We start from the raw sequence: 17,617 nt of genomic DNA, 5'->3' as shown, positions 1-17,617 counted from the left end.
TGCACACAAATGTTCACATAAGCTTCGTTAGCCAATAAATCAACAACCCCAAAGTCCATCGAGGGTGAATGCATAAGCAAACTGCAGTGTATCCATAGAGTGGGACATTACAGAGCAATATAAACAGAATGAGCTGTTCATATGCACAACATGAATGGGTCTCAAAACATTAAGCTGAGTGACAGAAGCCAAACCAAAAAATACATGTTCTATGACTCAATTTACAAGAACTCTAGAAAAGACAAATATAATCTAGATTGAGAGAAAGTATGTCGGTAGTTGCCTGAAGATGCAGGTGGTAGGGATTGACTGGAATGGGCAAAGGGATTGTCTGGGGTGATAAAAAATATTCTATATTTTTATTGTGGTAATAGTTACATGGGTGCATAAATTGGGGGAAAAAAAGACTGTGAATTTAAAATAGGAGCATTTTATCATATGCAAATTATTTGTAAAAAAAAATGGATTTTTGAAAAGCCAAGAGAAACAGATCCTTTAACTGTAATTTTGAAATTCATTTAGGTTTAAAATGGTAGATTGCTTAAAATCTTTATGGTAACAGTCAAATCTTTTAAGATTCTCATGATTCCCCAGTGGGGAGAGCCTCCCAGCCCTCCTTTGTATGGAGTTTGAAATTTCCCAGCAGTGGCCCCAGCTCTTCCCCAGCCATGCGCTCTCAGCAGCCACCGTCAGTACAAAGACAAGGCATGCCTTTCTCAAGTGCATGGCATTATAGTCCCATCATTATGAGATTAAATAAGTAGCAGACCATTTGTTTTACGTTACTTATGAAGAAGTATAATTCAATAAATAAGTGAATCGTTGATAAAATGAATCATTCATAAAATAATTGTTGAGTCTCTAAAACGGACAAGGAATGCTTCAAGAGAGAAGACAAGCCTGGCTTCTCCTGGCCTCGTGGCACTCGCAATCAAGGAGGGAAGACACGTGTTCTATCTGTATCAGTAGTAATAGTAGTAGTTCAGTAAATATTACGCTGCACAAGCATCTGCCCACATCACCTCATGTTCATACTAGCCCCGCCCAGTGGCTGCACTGATGATTCATGCCCCAGAGCACAGGGGTGAAGGGTGTGCGTGCTGTATGCAGCTTCCTGCTTAGAAAATTCATTTTCCGCTTAGAAATTCACTAACTTCTATAAATTTTTTGTGACTCATATTCCTCATCTACAAAACAAAATGTAAATCAAAATGTTATAAATAACAACGCAGTGTAACATTTATAACCTAATCCTCATGATCAACCTATCCAATGACATTATGCTATGTATTTGTCTGATACTGTATACGGTCGTAACAGAATAAGAGCAATGAAGGGAATGACGAGGACAACGCCTAACACAGAGGGATCCAGCGACGTTTATAATCAGTAAGCCCTGTTCAGGGTTAGCACAGTGCCTGATGCCTGACAGTGAGCATTCAATAAATTTTGGCTGCTATTTTTACAGATGTTTTACAAATGAGAAAATTGAGTACTGAAAATATTAATTAGCACATACAAACCTAACAGCTAAGAAGAGTGCCAGAAAAAAATGAAAATTCAAGTCTTTTTAGCTCTTACACCCATGTTCTCCCCCAATATCTTATAGAATTTCTAGTATTTACAAAAAAAAAAAGAAAAAAGAAAACTTTTCAAGTCTCAATATCAGCAGCACCAAAATAGATCAGAAATTCCAGAGGTGGAAGAGATTATCTCTAGAAGTGGTTAGATAGCAATATTATTATTGATGTTCTCACAGATTATTCTCTTTCCTCCCAATTATTTCCTCTTACGTTTTCCATCAGCTTGAACGCCATGGATTCCCATGGCCCCTTACATGGAGGGTCTCTTTCTATGGAGGGAGTCATTTGCGATGAAGAAGTGATGCACTAGATTTTGTTAGTTGATAGAAGTAGTATTCATTCATTCATGAGATATTTATCTTGAGTCTGACATGTGTGTCACAGCATCCTAGGAGATGTGGGGTATTAAAACAATGAATAATATAATTCCTTAACTAAAGCAGCTCATGCACCAGAATACGAACACAAATATGTCTAATATAATAAGTACATAAAACACCAACAGTTACTGTGTGTCTACATGGTGTTGCTATTATGCTAGGCTGTAGAGAATGATAGGATCGCTCCTCTAGAGAAATCCCATAAGCGAGTCAGACACGTGAACACGGGACTGGAGTTAGTGTGGCAGAGGAAGTATGTATGTGGGATGCACGCCTACCATCAAGCAAGAGTTGGAGAGGACCTGCCTGGGTCTGCAGAAAACACGGAATTGAATCTGCCATGCCAAAGATGGAATTTTTCTTCAAGTCTGTCAAGAACCATTAGAAGATACACGTAGGACCTGTGATATGTACATTGCATATAGAAAGAACATCCTGAAGGTAGTATAATAGGTGGACTGGAGGAGTAAACAGGAGGTGGAAAAATTGAAGCAGCTTCTGAAATCATCTGATTCAGAAGTAACAAGGGGGGACCCACAGCGGGTGGAAATGGGGACGGACAGAAAAGAGGTGGAAAGACATTTTTCAGAAAGCCCACCACTTGGGGACCGCATGTGTGGGAGAACACAGAGGCAGAAGTTGAGGATGAAAATGCATGGATGATACAAAGACGGAACACATGTTCATAGGAAGAGTGGATTGGAGAAGGAGAATTTGGTTTAGATATGCACACTGGTGTCTGTGGTATCTGTAAGAAATCAAAGTGCAATGTTCAGTAGGCGGTGGGATCTGGAGTTGGGAGGGCGCTGAGGTGGGCACGCTTCTTTGGTAGCTACCAGCACTGGAAGAGATGAACCCAACCAAGGAAAATATAGATGGTAAAGAGAGAAGCAACAGATGACACCGTGGGGATTATCACTATTTAAGAAACTGGGAGAAACAATGGTCCGTGCAGGAGACCAAGAACAGTCAGAAAAATTAAGACTAAAAACAGTTTATTACGATATCCAAAGGAGGTTGCAAAAACCAACAAGCGTTCAAGGAAAGAAGTGGGGAGATGATCAAGTATTAGATCAAGCTCATGATTGACTAGGACTGACTCCATTATCTGAAGGACATAAAACAGAGATAACATGTCTACTTATTGATAACCTACATTGCACAACAATCTTCAGAAAGAGGAAACTAGAGGGTGAAATTTTCAATTATATATGAGAAACTGAATCAGAGGGATTAAGTCATTTTCCCCAACATCACACGACTGAGAGGAGCAAACCAGAGATTCAAACTAAATTTGGAGCTAATCCATTCCTTACTGGATGCAGTCATTACTGCATTTTTAAGTTCCTTAAGTTAAAAAAATCTTAAGACATATACTAAAGGACAAAAAAGCAAAACCCACAAAACGATATATCCCTCCACACTGACTTGAAATCCAAAAAATATTTTGTCATATTCACTTAAGATACAACCCAAAGCCCCAGTCACCATTCTGCATCCTCCATTCTCAGAGGTAACCACTGCCTGGAAATTGAATTCTCATCTTCCATTTTTATGGCATACAGATGTATTAACATATGACAAAAGAAAATATAGTACAGCTCTGTTTAAAATATTTATGTTAAAATGGTGACATTACTTTTTTCTCTCAACAGTATGTGTTAGACATGTAATCATTTTGAGGTCTATAGCCTTGGTTTTCTTCATTAAATACCTGTATAGTATTCCATTGTGTGAATGAATGAATGAATGAATGAATGAATGAATGAATGAATGAATGTTCATGCTTATTCTATGATACATGCTATAGGGAAGGCACTATGCTACATTTTAGGAAGAGACTAAAATCAAAGGAGAGAGATGTCACTTTTGGAAGCCAAGTGCCTTGAAGTGAATTTTACCCAGAGGTAAATTTACCGGTCAGTTTGTTCTCATTGACAATGTCCCATAGGGTTCTTAAAGAAAACAGCACATTCTGGGGACAATGAATAGACCAGAATAATTTAATTGGGTGTTAATCGGTGAAGGCCATAGGAGATTAAATTAAAAAGGCAATGCTAAGGCTGTGCTTTGGAAGCTTTGGGCACCAGCCTGAAGAGTTTCATCTTTTCGGTAGAGGTATTGGGGTAGAATGAGTAGTTTTTGGTAGAGGAATGACAAGACCTTGCTCAGGAGAGCCAGGGCACCTTGAATTTTTTTTTTTTAACAAGTACTAAAAATAGAAAATATGGATGATTTCACCCTGATAAAGAGATTAGATCAGTCTTTGAGGGAGAATCCTGGTGTGGTGAGAGAGGAAAAGAAGGGGTGAAAAAAGATGAGAAAATGGAAAAAATCTAGCCTGAAGTCCCATTAATTTTTATGTATACTGGTTTTCATTTCTTTTACAAATATGTCAACATTGCTTACTAATACACATACTTGCTTCTAAGAAGTTAAGTTATTTGGGCTTATTAAGGAAAATTTCATTCGTGTGAGAACTCATCTCTTCTCTAAGGAACACAGTAGATTTATAGCCCTGGCAACCTTTGAAGTCGAACTTGAGTGCTCTGTCTTTGTTAATCTATAACAGATCCTCGGTCTGAATGCTTAGAAACTTGAATATCCACGAGGGTTTTTCTCATTCTAATTTTTTCTTTCCTTTTAATTTCAAGATCATTCATTATTGCTTCACCAAAAATAGAGATAAACAGAATATCATGACACGTTTAATAAACTGGCTCAGAGCAGAAATGCAGAGGTAACACATCTGCCAGTTAAACCAGGACATAGTCTTGCGCTGGTTGATCAGAAACTACTTTCCTAGTATTTTAAAACATGCATCTGTATTCTGCCCTGAAAATACCCTCTTTATAAAAGGTTTAAAACCCTCATCATAATATGCAGTTATTTTTGAAATCTTAATTCACGTGTATTTAACCTTTTTTTTTTTTTACAAAGCTCATTATTATCTAAATATTGCCCAACCCCTTCAAATGAGCACCTTTTGATATTCACCCATGAAACTCAAGTAAGAGTCTCCAGACCCTGGAATGTATTTTTTTCTAACAGGAAGCTAACTGTGCTGTCCAGGGTACCTGCCTTTGGAGTGTCTGGTTTCTGCCTTCTAAAAGATGACAGTTGGGAGCCCAACATTCCTATGGCTTGCTGACTGACTGGTAGAAATTATAGCAAAAGGTCTATGGCTGAGAATATTCCATCAGTATATCCGCTGCACTGAGGTTGTGACTGAAATGTTACCCAGAGGCGGGAACTCTTAGATCAAAGAGTTTGTCAACTCAATGACTTTGATAGACCTTTTGAAAGCAGTTTTAAGCTTATAGAAAAATTGAGCAAAAAGTACAAAGAATTCCCACATTTGAGGAACATGACTGTGTACTGAAGGTACCACATGATCACCAGAATGCTTATCAGTTGGGTTGTTGTGAACACACCTTATGAAAAGAGACACCAGTGAGAGTATTTGATTAATAGCACAGTTCATACCCACAGAAGGACTTTCCTTTTTAAAGAAGTCATTGAGTGCTACGAGTTGAATTTGTATCCAATTAATGTTGACATTCATTTTGAATTAATCTATGAAACATTTTAAGGGATATTTAGTAAAGTGAATCAAAAGTTTAAATAAATCCAGATACGGGGTTTTTTTCACTGAGAAATATGTTACAAAATATATTACATTCATCTCAGTTCTTGCTAATGCCAAACAAAAGGTGGGAGTGTGTCTACATTCCTTAAATACGGATTTGGGGAGTCAGGGAATTTCCAAGTATATAGAAGCTCTAGTGCCAAGATGTAGAGAAGATGAAAGAACCCAAACAGTGGGATGCACAAGGCAACCTACTACAGTGTCCAGAGCCCAAGAGCTAGTAACTCTTACCCAATATGTAGGATTTAATCCTACAGAACATACTAGTCTTTCAAAATTTCCAAAGAGAGAGAAATGGCAAGTGAGAATCCTTTTAACCATTAAAGTCATCGTTCTTGAACCATATACCCTTAAATTTTTGTCCTCTGCTTTTAACAAGCAACAGTTAACCTAACCAGTTGAGTGAGGTAATGAAATAGTTCTTAGAAAGTCATCTTTTTCCTTCATAAGTATTATAAACAGGATTGTGGTTGTGTTTGTGCGGGGGCAAAGTAGGAAACGTAGTTTACATGTGATTCTCAACATAGATCTACTTTATAAATAATTGCATAACCATAGGCTTTGCAAAATATATCTTTGAATCAATGTTTTATAAATACAGTATACAAAAACAACTTATTTAGAAGTTTTAATATGTTCACATCCATTAATATTCAGAACTTGAAGAAAAATTTCAATAGGATAAAAATGCTTTGGAAATGAAGATACCTAGGGGATAAGTAAATGTGCTCACTTCTATCCACATTAAAAACATTTTCTCTCATTCTAAGATACTGTTTTGGAAATTGTGTCTCCCCTTTTTTCACATGAGAAGCTTATTTAATTTTTTTTTAAGATTTCATTTATTTATTTGACAGAGAGAGACAGCGAGAGAGGGAACACAAGCAAGGGGAATGGGAGAGGGAGAAGCAGGCTTCCCGCCAAGCAGGGAGCCTGATGCGAGGCTGATCCCAGACCTGAGCCGAAGGCAGACGCTTAATGCTTAACGACTGACCCACCCAGGCGCCCCGAGAAGCTTATTTAAAGCTAAGAACAAGCCATTCACTTTTAGAGTAGGGAACCTCATTTAGTAATTATGAAAATGCATCCTATGCAAATACATGTATCTTTAATTAAGTAGTATCTAGCAGGATTTCAAATTTCAACATTAAAATATGTTAATATTGATAAGTAGCAGTTTCTTAATTTTGGCAGAGCTTCTAAAGTGGATATTTTTATAGAAATTTACATTTTAAGAATATTAGAAATTAAAATATTTAGTTCACCTTGAGCAAAGCATAATTAGTCCATAATATAAAGTTTATGTTGGCAAAAACACTCCAGGTATAACAATTGAAATTGTTATTCTGAATGCCATATTTTTATTCAACGTGCATGTGCAAAACCAAAAGGGCTGGGATAGCCAGATTCTAGGGAATTACTGAATGCTACAAAATTAGGCGCTAGATACCTTGTTCTTTTGTAGGACATTTTCAGAAATGCATTCCTTCATCTGTTTCTACACACAGTCCATATTTTTGAATTTATATTGTTAAGGATGTGAAATATTATAGAACTCTTTCTTTTCCCTCACTACATGAGAAATAGGAAGGCTTTATTTTCCTACCCCTTGAGGGTGAACAATTTTGTAGACCGACCTTCACTTCAGCGCAGAGACATTAACGCTTCTCTTACAGTTGAAAACCTCAGTATGGACCAGTCTCACTTAGGCTAGTGATTGAGATCATTCTTGACACTTTTTCCCATAAAAATAGTTTAGATATGTTTATCAACTTTAACAACTGTAATTTAAAAACGAATACACTGGACATTGCTACCATATACACACGTACACGTACACCACGTGTGGGAGAGGTGGTGTGAGTGTGTGTATAAATATGCATATATTTATATGTGCATAAAACAAAAATATATGCATATAGAGAACTGAAATATAGCTGCAGAAAGTGATCTTTATCACATGCATTCTGGTAGTATTTTATTACATGTCATTCTTTGACTTTACACACGCATTTCCCAACCCTTATAATGGATTTCGTGACCCACTGATGGATTACAACTAACAACTGGAAGACCCCTGGCTTAGGTAATAGCAGTACAAATCACATATTGGGAGAATGCTCATGCCCTTCTTCTGCAGCCACCATAGGACTGTGCCCTCCTGATACCAACATGACAGTGTGTCACTTAAATCATGTGTATGTCAACCTTGAGGCAACACTGCCCAAAGGGGTTTACCTTCATTGATGGAAGACTGGTCTGAGTTTCATTCAGCCAGAATATATTGCATCACTATTATATAACTAAATGTAACAGCATCTTATTTGATGGAAGGGACTAAAGCTTTGAATAGGAGGTAAATGAAAAAACAATGATATTGTTTTGGAGAATTGATAAGTACTGTCCAAATTTTTTGTGAAACAGTGTACATTTATGATTAACCAAGAAAACACTAATGACAAAAACATGTGATAAGTAAGGACTTGCTCTTGGGAATACATAAAATTATTAGGAAGGTATAATGTTCCCCAAGGCATAGAGCTAACTGGAAGAGCAAGGTTGAGAAGAGCATGTAAGGGAGGCTATCTTCTGGATAACAGAATGGGAAAAATATATACACATATGTTTTATATGTGTATATATTTATGAAAACATAAACCAAAAACTGCAAAAAGGATTAGCATGCTGAGGACATGGATCAGAATGAACTCCTCTGAATATATATTTTCTCATAATTTTAACTGAAATCACATAAATTTTCAAAAAATAAAATTATAAAGAAAAAGGCATATGGTATACACAGGGTAAGGCAATTATCTATTATACATGCACACATATATATTATATATACTTAAGCAAATATAAAGATTGTTAGGAACAAAAATTTTAATGAAAGTTGTTAACATGAAGTCAAGAAGTAAATTTAAAACCCAATAATTTTAAATTATATTTGGAAATAGCACTATGACTGATTTTTTTCCCTTGAAACTAGGTACAGGTATGTCTTAGTTAAGATCAATAACCTATTTCCAAAAATATACATTGCAAGCAAATTTGTATTGTCTTGAATGGGAAGAATTAAACCCAGACATAACTAATTTCCTACAAAGAACTTAAAGATAATACCTGTAGAAAAGTAACATCCTACCTTGATAGGATCTAAAATGCTCAGACACTGTTTCCTTGATCGTCCAACAATTCTTATGGTTGTGAACACATGGCTACTGTATATGTGATTACTTGGATTATTTGCATGCTGAATGAGAAATTATTATCTTATGATACAGGACAGCAAATAACACAGCATTCAGAAACTTGTTAAAAATCAAAAATAATTCAAGAAAACTTTCCGTATAGATGGTCTCATCAAGCTGGAGACATGACCCTTGACGAATGTTACAAGGGAGGAGGGGTAAGGGTAAGACAGTCATTGCCATGCACGGTGGTGTGGAGAGGTGTGGGAGGGTGTTTTAGGCAAACTGTCCCACTGAATGGGACAAGTAGAGGTTCTCTGGGTCTTGGAGCTGCTGCTGAGTGGGAGAGATTCCATAAATCCTCAAAGGCGGTTGTCAAGGAAAAAATGGTTATCAGATGTAGATGTGCTTACACTGTTCAGTAAGTCCTTCCTGGGGTGCTATACAAGACATCAGGCTGTCTTTTAAAGAAAGGCGTATCATTGCATCATCACACGGTAGGACTCTGAAACTTTTGTCAGCAACATCCGAAGCATATGACCTGTTTGTTTACAGTCGGTGCCCCTGTTAAGATGTTTACACATGATTGTTAGGCTCTGCCAGTCTAGAATGTAACTCAACACTCTTCCCTCACATATTGTTCAGGATATAGAGTATGAAAGATACAATTGTTTCCCCTGCACCAACCTCAGTAAAAAAATAAGGTAGTGAGAGGTTTAAATATACTCTGTAAGTTAGGATATTAAGAGCCAAGAATCCTCCTAATGGGTAAACATTAACTAAGGAGACGTTCTATGGAGTATATGTGCATTTTCTAGCTCTGTGCCCTGAAAAGGATGAGTCATAATGTAACCTGATGGCACTGAACAAACCTAATCCCAAATGCCATTTCCTAACAGACAAAATGAGGGCTCCTTGAAGGAATGGCTGATTCTAGGTGTGGAGGAGACAGTGGGCAAGATGAGCTTGTGACAATCTGTTCGTCTCAGAGAACAGAGAAGATTCACACTAAAGGGCTCATTTCATATCAACACCAACATGGAGGAGTCTCAGTTAGCCAGCAGTCGGACAGCCGGAGCAAAGGAGCACTTGGCGTACTTGACCGAAGCCCATATGTTCATAATTTTTAGTAAAACAGATAATGAGACTGTAAGAAAATAGAGGGTGGTAGGGAGGGAGGAAAAACTAGAACAGAAGCAATGACAACAACAAGTATGGTCTTCGATGCCCTTCTGGTGGAGTGTAGAGAGAAAATTTTGGATTAATAGACCTTTTATGGTTATAGGCATTTACATAGGTAAATGTATAAATGTATAAATGTATAAATGTATAAAGATGTTTCCTGTAGAACTGTTTGAAAAAGCCACAAATTGGAAGCAGTTTCCATAGTGACCAACAGGCGATTAATAGTAGTACTCATCCATTTTATGGACTGCTATGTAGCCACTAACAAGCAGAACGCTTTGAAATGACCTATGAAGATACCCACAGTATATTGTTTAGTGGAAGAAGGAAATTTCAGAGTATTATGAGGCGTATCCCCTTGTATACACAAACTAAACCACCGTGGGATTATACAAATAAATGTATTTGCCTTAACAAAATCAGAGGCTGGAGTGATAGCCGACCGTGCCAGTAAGTGGTCACCTCTGCGATTAGAATTTGGCCGCATATGTGGATGAGGGGGGTACTTTGAGAGGGAACTTCCACATTTCATTCCATATATTCTTACATCATTTTAAAGCTTTTTCACAAGCATGCATTGGCTTTGTAATACAGAGGTAAGAAAAGACATGATCCCTTCTGGGTACCAGTTAGACTATTAACCTGTCTGTCTCTCCCAAAGGTGCCAAGCTGCGAACAAGACTTGCCCCACAAATTACATCTGGAATAATCACCTCTGCACATGTCTGGCTCAGCAAGACTTTATTTTTTCCTCAAATTCTGGAGACGGTAAGCAGAATGATATTTTAGAGACGAAATGCCAAGTGTCTCTATTTTGATTAACACATATTTTAATATTAAAATCACATGTACAATATTCAGATCATCCTTCTCTGGAATAAATGACTACAGGACGTTTTCTACTTGACATTGGTATTGTTTTGAACTTCCTTGTAGAGGAACATACCCGTGTTTATGCACAACCCTTTTAATGAAAAACATAAACAGACACTTTTATATGCTTTTGTTTCACACCACACCCAGAACTAAGTAAGGTATAGTAAAGATGTCTGACTGTGTTTGTCTAGACTCTACAGATGGATTCCATGACATCTGTGGACCCAACAAGGAGCTCGATGAAGAAACGTGTCAGTGCGTCTGCAAAGGGGGGCTCAGGCCTTCCAGCTGTGGACCCCACAAAGAACTAGACAGAAACTCATGCCAGTGTGTCTGCAAAAACAAACTTTTACCCAACTCATGTGGGGCCAACAGAGAATTTGATGAAAACACATGCCAGTGCGTATGTAAAAGAACCTGCCCAAGGAATCAACCCCTAAACCCTGGAAAATGTGCCTGTGAATGTACAGAAAATTCACAGAAATGCCTCTTAAAAGGAAAGAAATTTCAACATCAAACATGCAGGTAAGAAATCTTTGTAAAGCGTATTCATTTCTCTTACTGGGGATAGTTTCCTCAACCAAAATGGCAGTTGCTTTTTAGAATGAGACCAGCAAGTTCTGGAAGATGAATTCTGTTATTTTCTAACCAATGCCTGAGTTTCCTTGAGACTGCATTTGCTCCTGAAAAAAAGCAAGACAGGAGCCCTGGGAACCAAAACCAGATCCACGCTCTCCTGGATCTGCACTCCTACTACTCGTCCCAGAGGCTGAGTCTGAGGCAGTCATCCCTCAACATGGGCTGGGAGGCAAATGCACAGGACAGTCACTTGAGGAGGATTTCCAGAACATCTAAACATTGCATACCTGCTCCCATCAAAAATTACGGTGCCATCATAATGTAGGACAACTCTTCCAAGTGCAGAAAATTGTGTGCAAAATTTACAAAGGATAGGATAGTGCCACTAAGTGTAGAATTGTATCTAGAAAAATATTTAAGTATTTGGTGGAATTAGAGAAATAAATTACATTGTTAAAGATTACTCAAGATGCATTCCTTGAATGTTGATTCTGCCCCCTTCTTCACCAAGAAGAACAAAATGAGACTACTGGACTCAAACACTTCCAGTGTTAATCCCTGAACTGCTTCCTCTTTAATCTGATGGTAAGGTGGTCTGTTTTAGCCAGCTGTGTGCTTTTGGCATTTCCTTCAACACAGCTCCACCAGACAGGCCTTCTCTCTCCCCATACGTTTGAGGTCTTCGACTGCTTTTCTTTCCCCTCAATTTATGGGTGTTCCCAAACTTCTGTTTTATTAGTATCTTAACCGTGATGCTGGGCACACTTTAGCAATGAAGCTCTGTCCTCTTCGAATTTGCTCCTAGACCCAGGCATTTAGAATTTGTGTTCACCTCTTTCATCTCTCATTTACTCAACCAACTGTAACCGGGATAGGCCCTAGAGCGCCATGTTAAAGTGCTATTCAAGGTCTCAGTAGACTCCACGGCCAAATCCAGTGGACGAGGTGGTCTTCGTGTAACCTGTCTTTTCTGTACGTTTTCTTGAAGCTCCCCTCTTCGCCCTGGCCGACATAAGCTTTTCCTTCCCTGGCTGCCCCTTCAGTTTTCAGACCATCTGTGCTTCATCACCTCCACTGGGTTCTCGTCTTCCAATCCAGTCTTTAGAGATGGCGATAATGCCCGTGCAACAGATGGTCACTCATATGACTTAAGGCTTAAATTTCATTTAGTTACAATTTCATATCCGCATTAATGTTCGTTACCTTTCCCCAGCAAGTAAAATGTCCATCTTTTTAATCCTCACGAGTTCTGTGCTCCCATTTTAATTTCTATTTCTGATGACCCATCCACACTAACATTTTAGCTGCTACATAAGGGAACTTGAGTGAATCTAGATATCTCATGGATGACATTTTTTTTTCTTCCATTATACTTTAGAGTACCTTATAGGAATCATTTTGTTTCCTTTTTAGAATATTTTGGGCAGTAACCATATTCCGATTTTACTTGCATATCCCTACTCTAACTACCAGAGGATATCTTAAAAATTCAGAATACTGTATAGATACTAAATCTTATTGAAGATTATTAAACCATTTTGTATATTGAACCCTTCTGAGTGAACCTAGTGTATTTGAAAAGCCTGATTTTAGGTTTACATGAGACTAACCGGCCATCATATTTTTCTACAGAATTCTTATATTAACTTAAGAAAAAAGATTTCTTTGTATTTCTCCTAGTAGTATACGTTGCTTCATGAAGACTTTCTATTTACTACAACTCTTCCTGTGTTCATTTTTCTAAGGATATACTTCCAGGTTTGCATATATATTGAAGCAAAAAAAGATAATTTAATATTCTGAAAATATGTATATTCATTTTCTCTTAGTATTTATTCCAAAAGTGTATATGGGGGGTAGAGTATATATTTTTTTTGTGCACTCCCTTAAATCAGCAACTGTCATTGATTATTGAGAATTGCATCTTCTTAGTAAAGGAATATCAGAAGTCTTATGATAATGCATTTGTATTAGAAGTAAAAAAAAAAATTACATTTTAACTAGATAACGCTTTCTTTGCTACCAGAGCACAAGAAATGAAACTTCAGACTCACATTTGCGGTTTCTCTGTAGAGTGCTTTTGATTTCCCTGGCAGGTCATTTTGCGTTACTTGCTGGACACCCAGCCTTTTCTCGCACTGGACATTCTCACACTCCCACAGCTTCCTCCAAGGTAGCTCCCGTTTGCTGGAGCAACAGGGCTGTTTGATCATCTGTCCTTTCACCCCTGCTGGAAACTGGAAGTCTAGGGTAGGAAGAGAGGGGTGCCCATAGCAAGCACTGTCCCTCTCCACCTTCCCCCCAGACACCTTCTTCTCACCTGGAGCCCAGTTGAAGAGGAAGAGGGGGCCACCATGGCTCAGCCAGCTGCCTGCCCAGCAGAGAGATGGTGTGAGGGTGGGGCTCCCCACTGAGGACCACAGTCCTGCCAACATGGCTGCACTTAATCACTTCCAAGTCTGGTTCCGTACAAGTCCCATACTCTTGTGGACCCTGCCATGCTTCTATGCTCACACCATATTGGCAGACCTTACTTTCACTGTTTGTTTTATGTTCCTTTCATCCACGAAGCAGAGAGCACTTCAAAAGAATCAACGCTCACATCATCTGACTCTCCCAGCTGTTCTATCAGCAAGACTGCTTTTAGGTTTTTCCATTCCTCCTACATTTTGTAATTCTCAGCACAAACTTCAATAAGACACAAACCTAAGAATAATTTTATGATAAAATGAGTAACTTTGTTCTCGTTTTAAATTTAGAAAAACAACTGTGTTTGTAGCATAATGAATTCATTGCTTTGGCTTTTAACAAAAATGTGTTCCTCTTTGTTGTCCTAGTTGTTACAGAAGACCATGTACAAATCGACCAAAGCATTGTGACCAAGGACTTATATTCAGTGAAGAAGTATGTCGCTGTGTCCCTTCATACTGGAAAAGACCACATATGAACTAAGACTGTACTATTTTCCAGTTTGTCAGTTTTCTATCTTGGAAAACTGTGTTGCCACATTGGAACTGTCTGTGAACAGAGAGACCTTTGTGGGACCATGGAGACAAAGACAGAAGTCAGCGTTTGCTGACCTGTGTGGATAACTTTACAGAAATGGACTGGAGCTCCTCTGCAAAAGACCTCTTTTAATGACTGGTTTTTCTGCCGATGACCAGACAGCTGAGGTTTTTCTCTTGTGATTAAAGAAAAAATAATGACTATATAATTTATTTCCACTAAAAATATTGTTTCTGCATTCATTTTTATAGCAATAACAATTGGTAAAGCTCACTGTGATCAATATTTTTATATCATGCAAAATATGTTTAAAATAAAATGAAAATTGTATTATAAACTGGTAAGTTCAGTCCATTACTATCTTCCACTATAAGCAAAACCCGATGATGTGAAAACATTCATCTCCTCCTGTCCTTCCTCCTTTCCTCCAACCAGATGTCAGATTTTGACTATTATGAAAAAGGGTGAACCTAGAAGAGAACATTCCGGAGGGACAACAGTTGCTATTATGTTTTATTGAAATTCATCTCTTAATAGATTTAATGATTATGAATGTTTTAGCACATGACACTTCTGAATTTATAACCAAGGGAGTCAGTAGGGAACATAGCTTATAAGTTCAGCTGCTTAGCATGTCCACGTGATGGAAGTTATTCCGTGCCCTGGGATCATTCAGACTCTTCACTTGATTTAATATCCCTCAGTCTGTATTAAAATGGTTTTAAAATGTGTTATTCAAAAGGAATCTTTCCCAGGTATTTAACTCCTTCCGACCAGCTAAAATACTTTCTGTGAGCTGAAAGGCTCCCATCCGGCACGTATAAAATAAACTGGAAATCATGTTTCATTGCTCTTACGTGTTAAAAAGGAAACATTTCAGTAACACAATTGAAATGTTTGTTTCATGTTTAAAAGGGCATCACGCTAAAATACTTTCCTCTGAGAACAAATATTTTGCCTTCATAAATACAACCATATGAGTGGTTTGCTTATTGACAGAGGGTTATGTGCTGGTACAATACAGCTGCTAGCAAGGAATAATACATGACTACTAGCAAGACATACAAAGACACAGTGACAGCAATACAGAAAAACGGGAAGTCCTGAAAGGAGAAGAAAATTCTAGAGACCTGTATAAAGATAAGCTTCCTAAAGCTTGCAAATTCACCAAAACAGTTTACATGGTATAGGCGACTACTCAGAGTACTAGTATCTGTCTCTTGCCGTAAAATAGTTTTCTTTAAAAATATTTAAAAAGACTGATGCCTTAAACATGCCGAGTGTTTTCAGTATTGACTTTTAAAATGTCATGTGTAATGTTTAGAGAAGTCCAGTTATGTGCTCTGCATAACTTAAACTTCAAGTTTATAAAGTCATGTTTTTCACGTATTGAGAAAAAATGATCTTCAGAAATTCTCTTACTATACATGAATGGACCATCTTCCTATTTTTTAGTGAGAATGGCTGAAGCCTTTAGGCAGAAAAGGTATGCATTGTACATCCTATGTTTAAGCCACGGTCTAGGTCATTTGCAAATACAAGAACAGCAGAAAATGATAATAACAATCGTAACAATACAAAAGAAAAAGATAACTAAATTTGACCAAAGCTATAGTTTTATCAATATTTCTCCATAAGAACTAACTCAGGGATGATTACCAAAGGAAAAGTGGAATCAAAATAAATAACATTTTTCCACCTGAGCGGGAGGCGTAGTCCCGAGGGCATAAACTGGTCACCACCTATGAAATTCAGCTGAGATGCAATCATTTTGCATCACATTTGAGCCAAGAATGTAAACAAGCAAACATTATGTAATCTGTTATAGCAATCTGGTTAATCATTTTTTGTTGATACTTTTGGAATATATTGATTTTTTAGCAAATTTAGGGGGGGGGGAATGTATTCTAAGTTTCAAATCGGTCCCCTGAGGCCATGTAATGAATATGAGAACCTGATACAATGACTACTATCAGCTTTAAAAAATCTAAAGTATGTGTTGACAATTAGTTTCTCAGAATATATGGGTAAGCCAAAAAAATCACTAGACCAAAAATTAAAGCATGAAGCATGCCAGAAAAATAGCACTTAATTTGTCCCTGGAGATACAATAATTTTGGCCAAAATCAAAAGTAACATGAACAAAAACAATACACTGCCAGACATACTTGCAAACGATTTTATGTTGACCATAAAAAAAAATCTCTCTTCACTAAATTATAATAATTGAGATTTTGTGGTGCCAGTTTAGACTACAGATAAGGCTAAATAATTATTTAGAATGTTAGCAAGCACGATTCAGCAAATAGCTAAAAAAAAAAAAAAATACAGTGAGAATGTAAACTCTCCATGAGTCTCGAGATACCAACCCAGCCAAATCTCAAGGATAAAGATGAGAAAACACTGGACGCTTACAGAAACAGTTAATACATATATGGAAATCTTAAAAGTTTATACACAGAATTTTAGGTCTAGAAACCAAATACTGTCCATTCAGTTTAAAAGGCTAATGGGAAGGGTCCCCTGGCTGGCTCAGTTGGTAAAGCATGTGACTTGATCTTGGGGTTGTAAGTCTGAGCCCTAGGTTGGCTATAGAGATTACTTACAAATAAAAAATCTTAAAAAAAAAAAAAAAAGCAGTTGTATAACATTTAGCTTCCGGATTTTGTTTTGTTTTGTTTTGTTTTGGAAGGGGGTTTTAATTTGCTAACTGCTTGAGTGAAATAGATTCCATGATTAGACTTTCTAAAAAATAACCTTTGTCCTCATACAACTCCTCCCAGAAGTCTCAGTGGTGTCCGTAAGCAGCATTTACTGACCTGCCTAGAACACACTTCTCTAAGACAAGGAGAAAGTGTCATACGCTTCCTCTCACCTGTTTCCTGGGTCCCTGCTCCACTCACAGTGGGAGAGAAGAAGCAGACACAGCAGGTCAGAGAGCTCATACACAGCCTTCGTTAGCACGTTGACAAAGCCCACGAAAGTCCTTACTCGGGTGACTTCGCACATTCACCAACTGAGTTGGTGCTGGGCAGAGAGCTGAGCAAGGGTCTCTTGCCCTCACCTCACCTTCATTACAACACTGCCCCCCCAGATCTGAGCTTTGTCTGGCAGACTTTTCAAAGGATGCCTTTTTAGGGACTTTACCTTTTGAACTCAAATGAA

The 17,617-nt window shown here is 37.7% G+C and overlaps 1 protein-coding gene across 1 annotated transcript in view; it reads left to right on the top strand.

The window, feature by feature from the left end:
- The window catches only part of VEGFC (vascular endothelial growth factor C), a 96,285-nt gene extending 81,114 nt beyond the window's left edge, over positions 1-15,171 (top strand). The window contains exons 5-7 of the mRNA XM_045813437.2: positions 10,653-10,759; positions 11,059-11,392; positions 14,284-15,171. Coding sequence (XP_045669393.1) covers positions 10,653-10,759; positions 11,059-11,392; positions 14,284-14,398 — 556 coding nt within the window. The 3' untranslated portion in view covers positions 14,399-15,171. The remainder of the gene's footprint in view (positions 1-10,652; positions 10,760-11,058; positions 11,393-14,283) is intronic.
- The last annotated feature ends 2,446 nt before the right edge of the window (positions 15,172-17,617 follow it).

The sequence above is a fragment of the Ursus americanus genome, chromosome 27 (genome assembly GCF_024610735.1).
Source record: "Ursus americanus isolate L20-20 chromosome 27, mUrsAme1.1.p, whole genome shotgun sequence".
In the NCBI taxonomy this organism is placed as follows: domain Eukaryota; kingdom Metazoa; phylum Chordata; class Mammalia; order Carnivora; family Ursidae; genus Ursus; species Ursus americanus.
Note: the sequence above shows the minus strand (reverse complement) of the source record. Positions and strands in the feature narration are given on the sequence as shown.